The sequence below is a fragment of the Palaemon carinicauda genome, chromosome 6, assembly GCF_036898095.1.
Source record: "Palaemon carinicauda isolate YSFRI2023 chromosome 6, ASM3689809v2, whole genome shotgun sequence".
Taxonomy (NCBI): Eukaryota; Metazoa; Arthropoda; class Malacostraca; order Decapoda; family Palaemonidae; genus Palaemon; species Palaemon carinicauda.
The window spans coordinates 22,591,430-22,610,059 of record NC_090730.1 but is presented as its reverse complement, the minus strand read 5'-3'; the positions used below and the strand labels follow the sequence as shown (position 1 = coordinate 22,610,059).

General features: G+C 38.2%; 2 protein-coding genes across 5 annotated transcripts in view; both read left to right on the top strand.

Moving 5' to 3' along the window:
* The window catches only part of LOC137642503 (uncharacterized), a 28,591-nt gene extending 10,708 nt beyond the window's left edge, over positions 1-17,883 (top strand). For 3 of the 4 annotated variants that reach the window (XM_068375121.1, XM_068375119.1, XM_068375122.1), the window contains exons 2-6: positions 2,895-2,989; positions 4,391-5,110; positions 5,631-5,774; positions 8,765-8,947; positions 16,040-17,883. In XM_068375121.1, the coding sequence (XP_068231222.1) occupies positions 2,895-2,989; positions 4,391-5,110; positions 5,631-5,774; positions 8,765-8,947; positions 16,040-16,588 (1,691 nt within the window). In that variant the 3' untranslated portion in view covers positions 16,589-17,883. The remainder of the gene's footprint in view (positions 1-2,894; positions 2,990-4,390; positions 5,111-5,630; positions 5,775-8,764; positions 8,948-16,039) is intronic. The other variant, XM_068375123.1, reaches the window with a different exon arrangement.
* Positions 12,193-14,532, top strand: LOC137642315 (piggyBac transposable element-derived protein 4-like). Its single transcript, XM_068374820.1, has 2 exons — positions 12,193-12,418; positions 12,668-14,532. The coding sequence occupies exons 1-2, from the start codon at positions 12,193-12,195 to the stop codon at positions 14,530-14,532; spliced, it is 2,091 nt and encodes a 696-aa protein (XP_068230921.1).
* Positions 17,884-18,630: the final 747 nt, after the last annotated feature.

Below are 18,630 nucleotides of genomic sequence, written 5' to 3'. Positions count from 1 at the left end.
TGTAGGCCTGTGTCTTCCAACTCTTCTTGTGTCCTGTGGGGCCCAGTTGAAAGTTTGGTCGTCTGTGTCTTGAACTTTTAAACCAATACTTCTCCATTCATCGTCTACTTCACGTCATGTAGGCCTGTGTCTTCCAACTCTTCTTGTGTCCTGTGGGGCCCAGTTGAAAGTTTGGTCGTCTGTGTCTTGAACTTTTAAACCAATACTTCTCCATTCATCGTCTACTTCACGTCATGTAGGCCTGTGTCTTCCAACTCTTCTTGTGTCCTGTGGGGCCCAGTTGAAAGTTTGGTCGTCTGTGTCTTGAACTTTTAAACCAATACTTCTCCATTCATCGTCTACTTCACGTCATGTAGGCCTGTGTCTTCCAACTCTTCTTGTGTCCTGTGGGGCCCAGTTGAAAGTTTGGTCGTCTGTGTCTTGAACTTTTAAACCAATACTTCTCCATTCATCGTCTACTTCACGTCATGTAGGCCTGTGTCTTCCAACTCTTCTTGTGCCCTGTGGGGCCCAGTTGAAAGTTTGGTCGTCTGTGTCTTGAACTTTTAAACCAATACTTCTCCATTCATCGTCTACTTCACGTCATGTAGGCCTGTGTCTTCCAACTCTTCTTGTGCCCTGTGGGGCCCAGTTGAAAGTTTGGTCGTCTGTGTCTTGAACTTTTAAACCAATACTTCTCCATTCATCGTCTACTTCACGTCATGTAGGCCTGTGTCTTCCAACTCTTCTTGTGCCCTGTGGGGCCCAGTTGAAAGTTTGGTCGTCTGTGTCTTGAACTTTTAAACCAATACTTCTCCATTCATCGTCTACTTCACGTCATGTAGGCCTGTGTCTTCCAACTCTTCTTGTGCCCTGTGGGGCCCAGTTGAAAGTTTGGTCGTCTGTGTCTTGAACTTTTAAACCAATACTTCTCCATTCATCGGCTACTTCACGTCATGTAGGCCTGTGTCTTCCAACTCTTCTTGTGCCCTGTGGGGCCCAGTTGAAAGTTTGGTCGTCTCTGTCTTGAACTTTTAAACCAATACTTCTCCATTCATCGTCTACTTCACGTCATGTAGGCCTGTGTCTTCCAACTCTTCTTGTGCCCTGTGGAGCCCAGTTGAAAGTTTGGTCGTCTCTGTCTTGAACTTCTAAACCAATACTTCTCCATTCATCATCTACTTCACGTCATGTAGGCCTGTGTCTTCCAACTCTTCTTGTGTCCTGTGGGGCCCAGTTGAAAGTTTGGTCGTCTCTGTCTTGAACTTCTAAACCAATACTTCTCCATTCATCATCTACTTCACGTCATATAGGCCTGTGTCTTCCAACTCTTCTTGTGCCCTGTGGAGCCCAGTTGATAGTTTGGTCGTCTCTGTCTTGAACTTTTAAACCAATACTTCTCCATTCATCATCTACTTCACGTCATATAGGCCTGTGTCTTCCAACTCTTCTTGTGTCCTGTGGGGCCCAGTTGAAAGTTTGGTCGTCTCTGTCTTGAACTTTTAAACCAATACTTCTCCATTCATCATCTACTTCACGTCATGTAGGCCTGTGTCTTCCAACTCTTCTTGTGTCCTGTGGGGCCCAGTTGAAAGTTTGGTCGTCTCTGTCTTGAACTTTTAAACCAATACTTCTCCATTCATCATCTACTTCACGTCATGTAGACCTGTGTCTTCCAACTCTTCTTGTGCCCTGTGGGGCCCAGTTGAAAGTTTGGTCGTCTCTGTCTTGAACTTTTAAACCAATACTTCTCCATTCATCATCTACTTCACGTCATGTAGGCCTGTGTCTTTCAACTCTTCTTGTGCCCTGTGGAGCCCATTTGAAAGTTTGGTGAACTAACCCTCTTGAAATTGGAAGAGTGCAAAGAGCAGGCCCAAACCATGTCCATCTACCTTTCGCAATAGTCTTATCCACATATGGCACTCATGTAATCAATATCTCTTATAGCTTCGTTCTAATCCTGTCCTGCCATTTAACTCCCAATATTCCTCGGACACCGATCTGACTAAACTGATATAATTGTAGCCTTGTTATGTGATGTAAAATCATAAATTCAATTCACTAAAAATAACTGCTTCCACTGTCACCGCTATCATCCCATTCTTCTTCTTCTTCTTCTTCTTCTTCTTCAGTGTTGACATTAGGCCCTTCTGTAGGTCGAACCTTAAAGCCATGTCATTGACAAAAGCACCGTTGATTAAATTTTTACGGCGTCCAGTATTTTAGTCCACTGCAGGACAAAGGCCTTAGACATGGCTATTTATGTCTAGAATTTGGCCAGTTTTCATCACTAATCTGGCCTGTTCAGAATAGTGCTGGTGGGGGATTATCGTCTGATCACTCACAACAAACCAACCTAGTACGAATGACCCTGACTAGTACAGCTTTGCTGATTTTGGAGAAATGCAAACCCTTTCACCACGTTAAGGTTTTTCAACTCAGAAAGTGTATATATATATATATATATATATATATATATATATATATATATATATATATATATATATATATATATATGTGTGTGTGTGTGTGTGTGTGTGTGTTATTTATAAATATATACCTAAATAAATTAGTTTGTTTTCCTATTTTAAAATCAGAATAACAGTTCTTTCAAACAGGAGATATAACTTAAGTCTTCTTGGCTTATGAATAGTGTGAACGAAATTGGTCAAAAAGTTTATTCAACATCCAATAATTTTCCAAACGAGAGAGAGAGAGAGAGAGAGAGAGAGAGAGAGAGAGAGAGAGAGAGAGAGGTCTTATCTATTAATGCTGCTATATTTTATCAGGCAATTTGATAAGACTTAAAGTCATTACCAAGCAAATAGTTTTAACCAGAGTGGAGAGAGAAAAGAGAGTGGTGTAAATGTCTGCTAAAGTTGTCTCATATTAGACCGATCTTTCTTTTCCAGCCACCAAAAACATCTTTTTACCCGACGGACCAAGTTTACGGCGTCCATTGGCGGAGTTGCTTACGGCCATTCGGAGTAAAAAGACTTTTTTAATGGTGAGTAATACTTGATTCGTTCTGCAGTTGTGCTGAATTGATGAAGTAATAGCTGAGCTACAGATTAAAGAGGGAGATTGATAGAACCATTATGGAGGGGACGTAGGAACTTCGTAATTATAATGGAGTTTCATACTTCCTATACCCACGGTCTAGGTGTACCTAGATAGTGAGTATTGGAGCTTCATAATCGTTCTACACGGTCTATGTATACCTAGACTGTGCCTAAACCAGTGTAATTATTATTATTATTATTAGCTAAGCTACAATCCTAGTTGGAAAAGTAGGAGATTGTAAGCCCAAGGGCTCCAACAGGAAAAATACCCCGGTGAGGAAAGGAAATAAACTATATGAGAAGTAATGACTATTTAATGTAAAAAAAATTGTAGATCAATAACAACGTTAAAATATATCTATTATATATAAACAATGAAAAGAGAATCAACTGCCTGACCAGGAAGCTCATTTCACAACTTGTTCACAGCTGGAATAAAACTTCTAGAACTCTCTGTGGTATTGAGCCTCACGGAGTCACGGTTAAATTAACTGCATACCTAGTATTACTACCAAGATTGTACTGTCTGGGAAGATCTGAATGCAAACGATGGTCTGTTTTGAAAATTCTTATGCAGGGATCACCTTGATCAGGAATAAGAAAATTTAATAGACTGTAAGTTCCTGTCCAACATATTAAGATGAGAATCGGCAGCTGAAGACCTGACAGAAGAACAATACTCGAAAACCACCTACACAATACACATACACCGAATAGTCTGGCCTATTCTTTACACATTCTCCTCTGTCCTTATACACCTGACAACACTGAGATTACCAAACAATTCTTCTTCTTTCAACGGGTTAACTACTGCACTGTAATTATTCAGTGGCTACATTCCTCTTGGTAAGAGTAAAATTTACTTTAGCTATGGTAAGTAGCTCTTCTAGGTGAAGGACATTCCAAGATCTAACCGGTGTTCTCTAGTCTTGGTTAGTGCCATAGCCTGTGTACCATGGCCTTCTACTGTCTTTGGTTAAAGTTCTCTTGCTTGAGGGTACACTCGGGCACACTATCTTATTTCTCTTCCTCTTGTTTTGTTAAAGGTTTTATTGTATATATAGAAGATATTTATTTTAATGTTACTGTTCTTGAAATATTCTGTTTTTCCGTTTTTCCTTTCCTCACTGGGCTATTTTCCCTATGGGAGCCCCTGGGCTTATAGTATCCTATTTTTCCAAGTAATAATAATAATAATAATAATAATAATAATAATAATAATAATAATAATAATGTGTCTCAATACCTGGTGTTTCACACTCATTACTATTGGGCATGGGACTTGCTGGAGGTAATTTCATGTCTTCAAAATTATTGAAATAAAACTTCTGGTGTACTTTTCCCAGAATTCAAATGTGTCGAAGGAGTGTGAGATTTGCAATGAGGAGTTCAACGAAGGGGACCACTGCCCCAAGGTCCTCCCCTGTTCTCACTGCTTTTGCACTCTGTGCATCGAAAAGCTCATTGGAAGCAATAACATGAAGTGCCCTTTCTGCAGGAAGCTCTTCAACGTCAATTCCGCGAATGACCTTGGCACGAACAACAGTCTCTTGAATGCTCTGAAATATGTGAATGAACTGGAGCTTGCCCTGAAGGCTGCACCCGCCAGCCTGAAAGGTAAGCGTACCTCTACCATGCTGAAGATGTGCAAAGCAAATAACATGGAGGTATATACCGAGAATGCTGATCGCTGCAACAAGGCTGCTTCTTACATCAAGAGGTCACTCCAGCAAAATTTGAGCGTCAAAGAGTCATTGGAGAATGTCACAAAGACAATACAGAAAGACATATATCCGGTGCTGGCGGAAATTGAGCGGAGGGCCGAGACCCACATAAGGTTTCTGGACGAAGAAATCTACAAATTGCATAGTCAGACGAAGGCGGTGTCCAGTCAGAAGGAGATCATCGGAGATGTTGGAGACAAGATGGAGGGGGCACCCGATTTCTCCCATATCGACCCCATCTTGGATGAAACAGATGATATGATTTCCAGGACAAACGAAATTATGGGAGATCTTAAAAAATTTTTGATCAAGAACCAGAAGACCCGAGATGCAATAGAAAAGGTAAGTTTTAGGGTTCAATTTGAATTATGTTCGAAGACTGAAATAGTGTAAGGCAAGTGGAATCTAGCCTATTATCATACTCCAGTATTGTCATACAGCTAGAGTAATAAAATAGTTATCTTATTTCATTGTTTTTCTTTGATTTTGGACGGTCAGTGTGGTCTAACAGATGGAGTAATCAAATAATGTAATTTCTTCAATGTGACTATATTTAAAGGGAGTTTTGAATCCATTCAGTTAATTTTCTTGAAGAATTCATGAAATTTTGACTCTTAGCTTGCATACAAGTCATATCCATTAGACGATAAAATATTTAGTATGAAAAAAAATTTTCATACAGATAGGTGTTTCTGGCCAAAAGCATTATGGCTGCAATTTCACCAAAAGCATATTTTCTAACTTATCTCTATTTCAGAAGATATCACTCGAAAACAATACAATTTAAAGCAAATCATTGGAGACGGAATTTAACCGATAAGAAAATTTAATGAGTTCCTTTTCTACAATTCTTTTCTTACAGAGAACAAAGAAAATATCAGAAAAACTCGCTACCTTGAAAGACATTGGGACTCCTATTGGCGAAGGACAAGAAGATGGAGAGCTTGACCTTTCTTCCGAAATGGTTGCCATGGCAACCGAAGATGATGTCCCTAAATGTCTGGAGGTAAGTTTTCTTTATTGCCCAACTAATTCTTTTGCCGATTGTTGCATATTTCATAGCCTGTGTACTTGCTGTGTGAAAATTCCCCTCCTTCGGCACCTCAGGCTACCAAACCCAGTTGTATAATGAGCACACTTTTTATTCACCAATTCTAATTTGTCAAAAACCGTTTGCTTTTATAACATATTATTATTACTTGCTAAGCTACAACCCTAGTTGGAAAAGCAGGTTGCTATAAGCCCAGGGTCTCCAACAGATACCCGTTGAGATACTACCGCTAGAGAGTTATGGTGTCTTTTGAAAGGAAACAAGGAAAACTAATATATTTTAAGAGCAGTAACAATATTAAAATAAATATTTCATATATAAACTATGAAAATTTAAACAAAACAAGAGGAAGAGATATAAGATAGAATAGTGTGCCCGAGTGTACCCTCAAGCAAGAGAACTCTAACCCTTGACAGTGGCAGATCAAGGTACAGAAGCTATGGCACTCCCCAAGACTAGAGATCAATGGTTTGATTTTGGGGTGTCCTTCTCCTAGAAGAGCTGCTTACCGTAGCTAAATAGTCTCTTCTATCCTTACCAAGAGGAAAGTAGCCACTGAACAATTACAATGCAGTAGTTAACCCCTTGAGAGAAGAAGAATTGTTTGGTAATCTCAGTGTTGTCAAGTGTATGAGGACAAAGGAGAATGTATGTGTAGGCAAAGGGAAAATGAACCGTAACCAGAGAAAAGTATCCAATGTATTACTGTCTGGCCAGTCAAAGGACCTCATAACTCTCTAGCAGTAGTATCTCAATGGGTGGCTGGTGCCCCGGCCAACCTACTACCTCATAGCTTGTGTACTTACTGTTACATAAATTGTGGGGTGAAAACTCATCTCCTCAGGCAGTTCAGGCTACCAAACCTAATTGTATTGTTATTATTACTAAGCTACAGACCTAGTTGGAAAAGCAGGATTATAAGCCCAGGGGCTCCAACAGGGAAATAGCCCAGTGGGGAAAGGAAAATAAAATATTTTAAGAAGAGTAACATTAATATAAATCTCTCCTATATAAACTATAAAAAACTCCAACAAAACAAGAGGAAGAGAAATAAGATAGAATAGTAAGCTCGAGTGTACTCTCAAGCAAGGGAACTCTAACCCAAGATAGTGGTAGACCATGGTACAGAGGCTATGGCACTACCTACGTCTAGAGAACAATGGTTTGATTTGGCGTGTCCCTCTCCTAGAAGAACTACTTACCATAGCTAAGCACACTTTTTATTCACCAATTTCAATTTATCAAAAACCATTCGCTTGATGACATAGGCCTACTTAGAGTCTGACCAACCTTGAACACCATTACAATTCTTTGTCGCCACAAGGTGTTTACATAATGTTGCTCTTGGATTTATTTACTTTTACTTCGATTCAGAGATAAACTTTTGTTCTCTAACTATGTTGGCAATTCACAGATTCTTTTTCTTTTTTTTCTTTTTGTAACCTTGACTGTGGCTTCTCAGTGAGCCGTTAATACTCGATTTAACAGAGATGATATACTGAAATTTCCTTTCAAGGGGCATATGGAGTATGAAACTTATGCAGGGGCTAGATTTTCATAGTAAAATAATAAGATTGCCTTAATGTATTAGAGCACTAGCCAAACAAAATTAATTTCACAAGAATTACTGACAAATAGGTTAAGGAAAAACTAAAGGGGCCCATCCATAGTCCAACCCACACACAATACAATAAAGAAAACCTGCCAAGTCATCATCGTTTACAAGGTAACTGATTTATTAACCGGTAATCAAATTTATGGGATCTGGTGTCATAAAATTATGCAAAATCCCCACGTTGTGTGTTGAAAGCTTAGCTCTACATCTAAAGGATTGCTGTAGAACCTAATAGTTGCAGAAATCATTGAAATGAATAGTTAGGAAGCTTAGAAGATTAGATACCAGTTGTTGAACATCACCAGATACTTTTCTGAAAATATAAATTTTTAAAAACTTTTTTGAAAGAAGTAAATTCAGCTGCATTTTATATTGGGAGTGTATATGTTGAGGAAGGTCCCTATTTCTCCAGTAAACTGTAATTTCTCGTTTATTGGATGTTTTAGTTCTTGGATCATGAGTAGCAGTGCTGCTCATGACCTGGGTGCATGGTCACTCTGGCAAAATGGCAGACGTTTGTTAATACAAACTGAAGAACACCTAGAAGTGTCTGCGAAATGGCAGACCTTTGTTCCTACAAACTGAAGAACACATAGAGAAGTGCCTGCAAAATGGCAGACCTTTGTTCCTATAAACTGAAGAACACCTAGGGGTGCCTGCAAAATAGCAGACCTTTGTTCCTACAAACTGAAGAACACGTAGAGGAGTGCCTGCAAAATGGCAGACCTTTGTTCCTACAAACTGAAGGACACCTAGGAGTGCCTGTTTCATCTCAGTGAGGTTGGCAATTGTGGACAGTGTTTCAATGTTCAACTAACTGTTTCGAGGACCTTAAGACTAAGTAGTCGCCACAGACCTGGAAGCCCAGAGCAGAGAGACGTTGGCAACTCTGGTGATATTTTTTTCTGCTTATGTAACTTCAATGAATAAACGTCCATTCCAGACTCACTATATTAGACCATATTTTTTATTTACATTTATTTTAGTTCCTCCTCTTGCACCAATCCATTCATAAAGAGGTAGAACAGCTTTGGCAAAGTGGTAATAGTAACTGAGTGGTTGACCAGGGTTCTAATTGGGTCCTGACCAAGCGTTAAAAGGTATCTCTGGATGATGTAAAACTTCTGAAGGAATGATTAAGAAGGCTCATGTCTTCGTAAACAGAGGCAGATGTGATATACAGTTAACAGTTCATGTGTAGTATTCTCCTATACAAATACAGTAAACGTATTGACCAATCACTAATTAAGTGCATCAATTCAAGTGTTATTTCTTTTAACTTCACAGTAAGTTCAAAATTAAATGTTCCTCTGATAAAAACTATTTTCAGATCGAATACCTAAAGGTGATGAGGAAACCCGTTTGGAATGTTCTTCAGAGGGGGCGGGCATTTGCCACCAAGTCTTACCAAGGAAGAAAAAGATATGCTCAGATAACCATCAAAGGTGACAACGAGTTCTGCCTTCACCATCTTAGAGATGTCCCGCCAATCCATAGTTTTCACATTGTTGACGTAAGTAACAAGGCAATATTTTTTGTTTAAGGTGGTCAAGTATTTGTGAAAAGATAATTTGGTTTCTTTCTAGAGAAAGTTAGCTGGATTGTTCGGATTCCAAACACATTCTAGACCGCCTTGTGCCAAGCAGTTGTAGATAATGAAATAGAGCAGCGAGTCCTGTTGTTTTCTGTTTACAGTAGTAAATCTGCTATTTTCTGTTTGCAGAAGGGCAAGTCTGCTGTTTTCTCTTTGCAGTGGTAAATCTGCTATTTTCCATTTGCAGTGGCAGATCTGTTGCTGTCTGTTTGCAGTGGTAAATCTGCTATTTTCTGTTTGCACAAGGACAGATCTGCTATTTTCTGTTTGCGGAGTGGCAAATATAACTATCTATATCCGTGCATCTACCAGTCTTATTTGTCACTAATATAAATACATGTGAATCACTGATATATTATTTCTTTATTAATGGGTTTAACCGTTAATGTGGCCCCCATATTTAACCCTTGAACAACAGTTGTAATATGTATCTTTGTCTTTTTATATAGATAGTGCGAGGTTTCTGGATCATCAGTCTCTGATGTAACAACACAAACATTATTATATATATATATATATATATATATATATATATATATATATATATATATATATATATATATATATATATCTGAGCTCTGAGAAAATTATATAACTCTTAGATGGCAATACATGAAAACACTGAATATCCAAAGGTCTCTTACCTACACTCAAAACGAACTCGGTAATTATTATTAAGAACTACTGTATTCAAAACAACCTCTTACTTCAATTCTTGAACAGGGATACGAGAGAGTTCTGTAAGAAACACTGATGATTGAAATAATACACATTTAACAAAAATAAATATATTCTATTAGAAAAATACAACACTTTGAAAGAATTTACACCAAAAATAAATCGCCCGAAATATTAAATCTGACCAAAAGTTAGACTTAGATGAGAAAATATTACACTGAAAATTTTATGATCACTTGTTTCACTGGAAATTAAATTTTACACAAATATTTAATCTTGATAATTAATGAAAATGGTTAACCTTTAGCACTCTGTTGATTAAACTATTATTGAAATTTACATAAAAGTAATTGATAAGCTTATAAGTTTTTAGGTCACACGAAGTTTTAACCAGATAGCAATACAAATACACTTCATGTTATCGCATAAATCTCACAGGGCCATTTACAAAGATTTATATAATACCAGCATGTACAATAACAAATTTTAAATCACCTTCAAAGTTTCAGTAACGTTTTAAAACGCTACACACAATATATGTTGGGTATAACCTTATTCAATTTGGAGAGGACACACACTCGAGGTACTTGAGAGAGAGATGCGAACTTGGCTCTTATACATTCCTGAAGGTGTATATATATTGACTTGAAAATTCTAGATCCTTCTAGATGAGTGGGTCTAAAAGTTTGGGGGCTGAGCCTAGCGGCGTATGGTTGCCAACGATCAGGTCTCAAACGCATTCTAACGCACCAGTGAGGCGACTCTCTCTTAGCTAGCTCCGCCCACCTTCCTCCTCGAAACATTAAAAAAAAAGATAAAACTAACTCTGGGTTTTTCAAGAATATTCCAAACAAGTGGAAATATAACACTTGCATAATCTCTCAGAGTTATACCTATAATAAAATTAAATAAGCCCTTGTACTTACCTTATATAATTTGTACAACACACTTATTCAAGATTGCATAAGACTTTGTAACAAAATCCGTGATATAAAAAGTTCATCCTTAAAAATAACGTAAATTTACATATACTGACGAATGAAAAATACAATGAAATGAACGACGTAAAACTTACGCAATTTACTTACAATTTCTTATACCTACATGAGAGGAGCTCACCTTACGAGCTGGCTATACACCTCGTAAATATACAAATGAAATACATGAATAAAATATTCACTTTACACTATATATATATAGATATATATATATCTCCTTTGTCTGTATCTTTTCCCAATTTTATGTGGGGTCGATGTTTCTGGTATATATATATATATCTATATATATATATATATATATATATATATATATATATATATATATATATATATATATATGTATGTATATATATATATATATATATATATATATATATATATATATATATATATATATATATATATATAAGGTTGAAAAAAAAATTAGTGTAAGAAAGGATAAATATAGATAGATTTTGTCATGTAGTATAAAGACCTGAGAAGGGAAGAAGAACACATGGAAAGTGGTTGACAGGTTGTTGAAAGTGGGATCAAAGCGGACGAGCACCGATGTTTAGAAAATGCACAAGATGTGTTGAGTGGTGCAGTGTGCGTTTGACAGTATTATTATTATTATTATTATTATTATTATTATTACTTCTTGCTAAGCTACAACCCTAGTTTGAAAAGCAGGGTCCAGGGAAAATACCTAGTGAGGATAGGAAATAAGGAAAATTAAATATTTTAAGAACAGTAACAGCGTTAAAATAAATTATGTCCTATATAGACTATACAAACTTAAACAAAGCAAGAGGACGAGAAATGAGATAGAATAGTGTGCCCGAGTGTACCCTCAAGCAAGAGAACTCTCACCCAAGACAGTGGAAGACCATGGTACAGAGATTATGGAACTATCCAAGACTAGAGAACAATGGTTTGATTTTAGACTGTCCTGTTTGACACGCTGCTGTATAGGTTCATTAACCCTTGTTCACGGACGTGGGGTATATTTTACCCACGCCATTTTTCTTTTATCCTTGCTGAGTGGTCTGGCCACTTAGCAAGCTTAACAGCCATGTAGCTTCAGTTTCCTGTCAGGTCTATTAGAGGGAGGTAGTGTCTCTGTGATTAATCACTTGTGGGGGTGTGTGGGGGGGAGTTTGGGTACATTTTACCCCACAGCAGTGTTAACATACTAATATGTGTGGGAATATTATACCCCACAGCAGTCTTAACATACTAATATGTGTGGGAATATTATACCCCAGTGCAGTGTTAAAATACTAATATGTGTGGGTATATTGTTCCCAATTGCAGTGATAAACAATAAAAACTTTTCGGTATATTTTGCCCCAGTGCAGTGTTGATGTGTTTTGAATGTTTTTAGTTCTTTTTGTATTTTCATGTTTTCATGTTTTCAGGCATTGAATAATCTCTTTTCAGAGTCATCATAGTATAGCAGTGACTAGATAGACTAAGTAGATAAAGACTCATAATAAACTGTGAAAGATGGATGGAAAAAAGAAAGTTTTTTATTCTCAGGCAGAATTAGATGAAATAATAAACCATTCAGGCTTAACAGATGTGAGTGCAATATTTGAAAGTGATGATGGAAGTGAGATTGATCATGTTGAATATGAGGTGGAAGATGACTCAGATATGGACAAAGATTATGAACAACCACCTAGCAGTGATGATGATAGTGAGGAGTTTATGGATGAACAATGTTTTCAAAGTAGGGCCCGAAAGAGAAAACTAACTATATCAACACCTTGCAAGCCACGTGTTGCCAGCCAAATAGACGTCAGGCCTCACCCTCCCTCCACTCCCCACCAACCCCTGGACGACTCTCTACCATCCCCCTCCCTAGCCTCAATGCACCATTTTGTCCACCACCCAGCCTCTCCTACCCCTGGTACCTCTACTGCTACCCCTGCTGTAAGTAGGGTGAGTAAGAGACGCCGTGGTAATGCTGCTTGAGGAGGTGCTACACAAGCTTTGTCCTATGCTGACCCTGCTGTGCCTCCTGCTCCCTCTGCTGACCCTGCTGTGCCTCCTTTTCCCTCTGCAGACCCTGCTGTGCCTCCTGCTTCCTCTGCTGACCCTGCTGTGCCTCCTCCTCCCTCTGCTGACCCTTCTGTGCCTCCTACTCCCTCTGCTGACCCTGCTGTGCCTCCTCCTCCCTCTGCTGACCCTGCTGTGCCTCCTCCTGTTGCCAGGGGAAGACGAAGGAGCAATTCTAATGAAGAAGACAAGGCTACAAGAATGCATGACTTCGGAACCAGTACAGTGACATCCAAGTCTGGCTATAGGTGGAATTGTCGACCACAGTCATCCAGTAGAGTAAGGACACCAGCACGAAACATTGTTGGTCCTATCACCTCAGGACCAACATCGGAGGCAAGGAGTGCAGACACCCCAGAAAAAGCCTTGAGCTTGTTCTTTGGAGATAATATTATCGACGAGATAGTGCAATGGACCAACAAAATAATTCCTCAGCGGGCAGCCAAGTATACTAACTGGAGAGGCGGGTTATCCCTAACAGAACCGGATGAGATACGTGCACTTTTGGGACTATTGATCTTCAGTGGTGACCAGAGGGATAACCACCTGACAACTAGGGAAATGTTTAGCCCCAAGACCGGCCCACCAGTTTATCGTGCAGCCATGTCAGAGGACCGCTTCTGCTTCCTTCTCAGCTGTTTGAGATTTGATGACAGAGACACGAGAGCTCAGAGACAGACAACGGACAAGTTTGCAGCTATTCGTGTTATCTGGGACATATTTATTGACAACTGTGGGAAAATGTACGTCCCAAGTGAAACAGTTACAGTGGATGAACAGCTGCTGGCATTCCATGGAAACTGCCCATTCCGCATGTATATTCCTAGCAAACCAGCAAAATATGGGATCAAACTTTTCCTTATATGTGACAGTAAAAGCAAGTACATGCTGAGAGCAATACCCTACCTGGGGAAAGAAGACACACAACCTCAGGCCCGGGGTGGCATAAACGTTGGTCATAAGATCACAAAGGATCTTACAGAACCCTACCACAATAGAAACAGAAACGTAACCACCGACAATTGGTTTAGTTCTGTGCCCTTGGTCACTGATCTTCTACACAACTGCGGCATGACCCTAGGTGGCACTGTGAAGGCAAACAAGAAAGAAATTCCCCAGGAAATGAAAGAAAAAAGAACTAGGATGGTAGGTTCTAGTGCATTCTTATTCGTGAATGACATGATGTTGGTGTCATACTGCAAGGACACTTCAAGAACGAAAAAGAAGTTGGTGTATCTATTATCATCAATGCACACACAGCCAACCATAATGCCCAATGGCATGCCCGAGATCATTTGTTTTTATAATGAGACGAAAGGTGGAGTAGATGCATTCGATCAAATGTGTGCAATATACTCAGTTTCACGCAAGACAAGCAGGTGGCCCATGAGTATTTTCTATGGGATGATAAATTCCTGTGTAATCAACTCGTGGATAATATACAAGGAAAATCAGCAGACAATAGGTTTTAAACCAATTGAGAGATGCTTCTATATGCAAAATATGGCAGAGGCCCTTATCAAAGCATGGGCAGGAAAGAGGATGTTCAACACAAGGATTCGCAGAACCATCAAAACTGTGATCAACACAGTCTGCAACATTCCTTTACCTGTCAGGGATGATCAAGCAGGTCTCACAGTGATGGCGGACAGCAGGGCTCCCATGGTGCGGTGCTCACTGTGTGACAGGGCCAAAGACAGGAAGACACGACACAGGTGTCTAGGCTGTACACGCCCTGTGTGTCCTCAACACATCTACACTTGGTGCGTGGACTGCCCACACTAATACAGGTAAGAACTTTAGTTACTACTACTACAACTAGTACTAGAACTACATACTGGTAAGCGTAGGGCATGCATAGTCCATCACCGAGAATATGAATTGTTTGTACTGTACACTAAAAATGCCAGTATTGCTCATTACCATTTTCAATGGTAAATAATTGTAAAAGATTTTTTTTTTTGTTCAAATATGGTCTTTTGACTGTCAAAACATAAACATAACATTTCTTGATCATTTAGTGTTCACAGACAGGAATACCTTTACGAAAATTTTTTTTTTGCAGAAACTTCATTTATTTTCACCAAAGAATTTATAGTTATTATTTTATGGTCTCCCATCCAGTGTGTGTGCCTGCCAGGAGGCTGTGATACCCATAGCTGAGATACCCCTATACCCTGAGAGTGTGTGGGTCAGGAATCAAGTCATTTACAAGAATATTAGATTTTAATCACTCTATTTTAGCAACACAAGTAAAAATTTTAGTATTTTTTTATACTTTTTTTAAGTTGGCCATGAAATATGTAGTTTCAATTGCTAGTCATTAAAATGGTTGAATAAAATACACTAGAGAATATGTACTTTCTGTTTATATTTTCAGAATCAATAAATTTTGTTTATAACTATTTTTATTTTTTGTTTTTAAAACGGGGTAAAACATACCCCACGTCCGTGTTAATAATTATATACCCCACGTCCGTGAACAAGAGTTAAGTGACTTTGTGGTGGGAGTTTCACAATGCAGAATTTAATAGTATTTTCATCTGCTAACTATTGGCGAAGAACTCTTTGCACACTGTACCATCTACCTATTTATCACAAAGACACACTGCTTTATAGTATAGTCCTTTTTCTTCTAATAGGTCCCAGCGGGGTCTTCCTCGATTCTTTTTTTCGGCAAATTAAGAGTTCCCTTGCTTAAGGGTACACTCGGGCACACTATTCTATCTAATTTCTCTTCCTCTTGTTTTGTTAAAGTTTTTATAGTTTATATAGGAAATATTTATTTTAATGTTGTTACTGTTCCTAGAATATTTCATTTTGTTGTTGTTTCCTTTCCTCACTGGGCTATTTTCCCTTTTGGAGCCCCTTGGCTTATAGCATCCTGCTTTTCCAACGAGGGTTGTAGCTTAGCCAGTAATAATAATAATAATAATAATAAAAATGTCTTAACTACATTTTACTTTAAAATTTCTTAGGCTGGGAGCACACTAGCGACTCTGTGGCGCCACAAAGCCACAGCATCGTATGGCAGGGATGTGGTCTCCCATAGGTTTCCATTGTTTTCAAAGCCACGCCACGCCTGTGGCGGGAATGAGCGACAGAGAGCCACAGTCGCTAGTTTGCGCGGCAAAACTAGAAAACAATGGAAACCTATGGGAGACCACATCCCCGCCATACGATGCAGTGGCATTGTGGCGCCACAGAGTCGCTAGTGTGCTCCCGGCCTTACTTTCTTACCTTTCATTTTCAGAATATACGGTATTTTTTATTATTGTTTTTGCATTAACAGTACGATGACTTGAGGAAAGGAATGGACAAGCATCCAGAGTTGACCTTCTTGGAAATGCAAACAGGAAACGAGTACCTGGGCCGCATTATAATCCGCCTCTCCCCTCCCGACCTGACGAAGGCCCGACAGTTTTCCCTCCTGTGCACCGGCGAGACGGGCCCGTCCTACGCCAACACCAACGGCCTGAGGATGTGCAACAAGGGCGACGAAAGGGCGGAGTTCGCCGTCTTCGGCGACTACGAGGAAAACGATGGTTCCGGCGGGAAAGGCATCATTGCTGACGTTGATTGGAAAGACGAAGATCACAAGGAGGAGTACGTGAAGCCCTGGGTGGAGGGGTTGGTCGGGGGCCTGACGACGGAGGACACGGCAGCCATGTTCGGCATCTTCTTCAGGAATAACCCGGGCGCGTACATGCCCGGTTGCTTCGGGAAGGTCGAGAAGGGCTTGGAGATACTGACGAATGTAGTTGACAAAGGGATCGACATCAGGAGATGTCAGATTGTTGATTGTGGTGTTGTCTTTTCATTGAAGGATGATGTCGAGTAGTTTAATTTTCTTTAGAATTTAAGTAGATCCCCCCCCCCCCCCCCCCCCGTGACAGTTGTGTTGTGCCATAATGTTGCCGATGTAAAATTGAAAATTTGGTTTCAGGAAAAGGCAAATAAGTTTAAAGTTCAATTTATATTTTCAGTATAAAATTTGGTTTAGGTGAGAAAAAGGAATTTAAGTTTACACTTATAATCTTTTGTTAATAATTTGGTTTAAGAAAAAGAAAATTAATTTAAAGTTAAACAAAGTTTTTTGTCTAAAATTTGGTCTCAGAAAAAAGCAAATGAGTTTAAAGTTTAATTTATATTTTTAGTATAAAATTTTGTTTAAGAAAAGAAACGAATCAATTTAAGAATACACTGTTATAATTTGTTTATATAATTTGGTCTAAGGAAAAAGAAAATTAATTTAAAGTTAAGAAGTTATAGTTTTTCTTTTCGAATTTGATTTCAGAAAAATGCAAATTATGGTTTCAGAAAGGCAGATGGTTTTAAAGTAACATTTTTTTTTTCATGTTCATTCCAAGTCATATGAATACCTTGTCAGCTTACTTTAAGTAACGATATTTATCATTTATGTAGGAAGTGAGTGACTATTTGAATAAATAAAAATGAAATTTATAAAGTAACTATTATTATTATTATTATTATTATTATTATTAATTGCTACGCTATAACCCAAGTTGGAAAAGCAAAATGCTATAAGCCCAGGGGCCCCAACAGGGAAAATAGCCCAGTGAGGAAAGGAAAGAAAGAAAAATAAAATATTCTAAGGACAGTAACAACGTTAAAATAAATAATTCCTATGTAAACTATAAATACTTTATCAAAACAAGAAAAAGAGAAATTAGATAGAATAGTGTGCCCAAGTGTACCCTCAAGCAAGAGAACTCTAACCCAAGGCAGAGGAAGACCATGGTACAGAGGCTATGGCACTAAGGTAGTTATTGTGCAATGAGTGAATTCTATTTTTATATATCAATATGGAATTTCTAAATTAATTCCTTACTTTGTTCAAAGAAGAACATTTTAGAAGATGCTGAAATGCTCATGTGGGTTAATATAATGCCATATGTGATAACAATGTAATGTTTAAACTACACAATGTTATTTGTTTATAATAAAATACAATATATTTTCTAAACAATCAAGTAAGGTAACTGCTATATTGTTTTTATTTGATTTCCTACAGCCTGACCGAAATGTATTTTCAACATGATTATTATTGGATATAAGAATCATGTTTAAAAATATTTTCTCAGATCAGTATGTTTCTAACTTGAAAACATATTTAGAAGAATAATAAAATTGCAATTTGTTTTTTTATATTATAATAGATATAATGTATATGCAAAAGTGTAAATTATAATTTGTAAATGAGTATTTCTTGATAGAAGAAAGAAATAAAATTTAATTGTATTTTCATAAAAGATAGAAAAAAATGTATTTTTTTATCAGTGGGCGTGGTCAGTCCCTGGGTGGGTGAGCATAACTGATATCTAAACTCTAACGGGCAGCATTGGTTGTAATCTAACAACCTCCTGTATAGAATGAGAGAGTGGAAAGTGGCAACATACCATAGGAATGGGATGCGAGCAGAAATGAATTGCAATATTGACCCTTCAATCTTGACTATATTCCGATGTTGCTCTTAAATCTCCTGATTATGGCCCTTAAATCTTCTGACTATAGACCTATGCTGCTCTTAAATCTGACTATAGACCTATGCTGCTCTTAAATCTGACTATAGGCTATGTTGCTCTTAAATCTCCTGACTATAGGCCTCATTTGATCTTAAATCACCTGACTATAGGCTTATATTGCTCTTAAATCTCCTGACTATAAGTATATGCTGTTCTTAAATCTCCTGCCTATAGGTCTATACTGTTCTTACATCTCCTGAGTATAGGCCTATGTTGCTCTTAAATCTCCTTACCATAGGATATGTTGTTCTTAAATCTCCTGGCAATAGGCTATGTTGCTTTCAAATCTCCTGACTATCAGTCTATGCTTTTAAATATCCTGACTATAGGCCTATAT

What these genes read in the sequence shown, in the direction of transcription:
- LOC137642315 (XM_068374820.1), top strand. Translation starts at nt 12,193, where the DNA reads ATGGATGGAAAAAAGAAAGTTTTTTATTCTCAGGCAGAATTAGATGAA. An exon ending in GGATGAACAATGTTTTCAAA is followed by an intron (nt 12,419 to 12,667) that starts GTAGGGCCCGAA and finishes CTGCTTGAGGAG; the next exon opens with GTGCTACACAAGCTTTGTCC.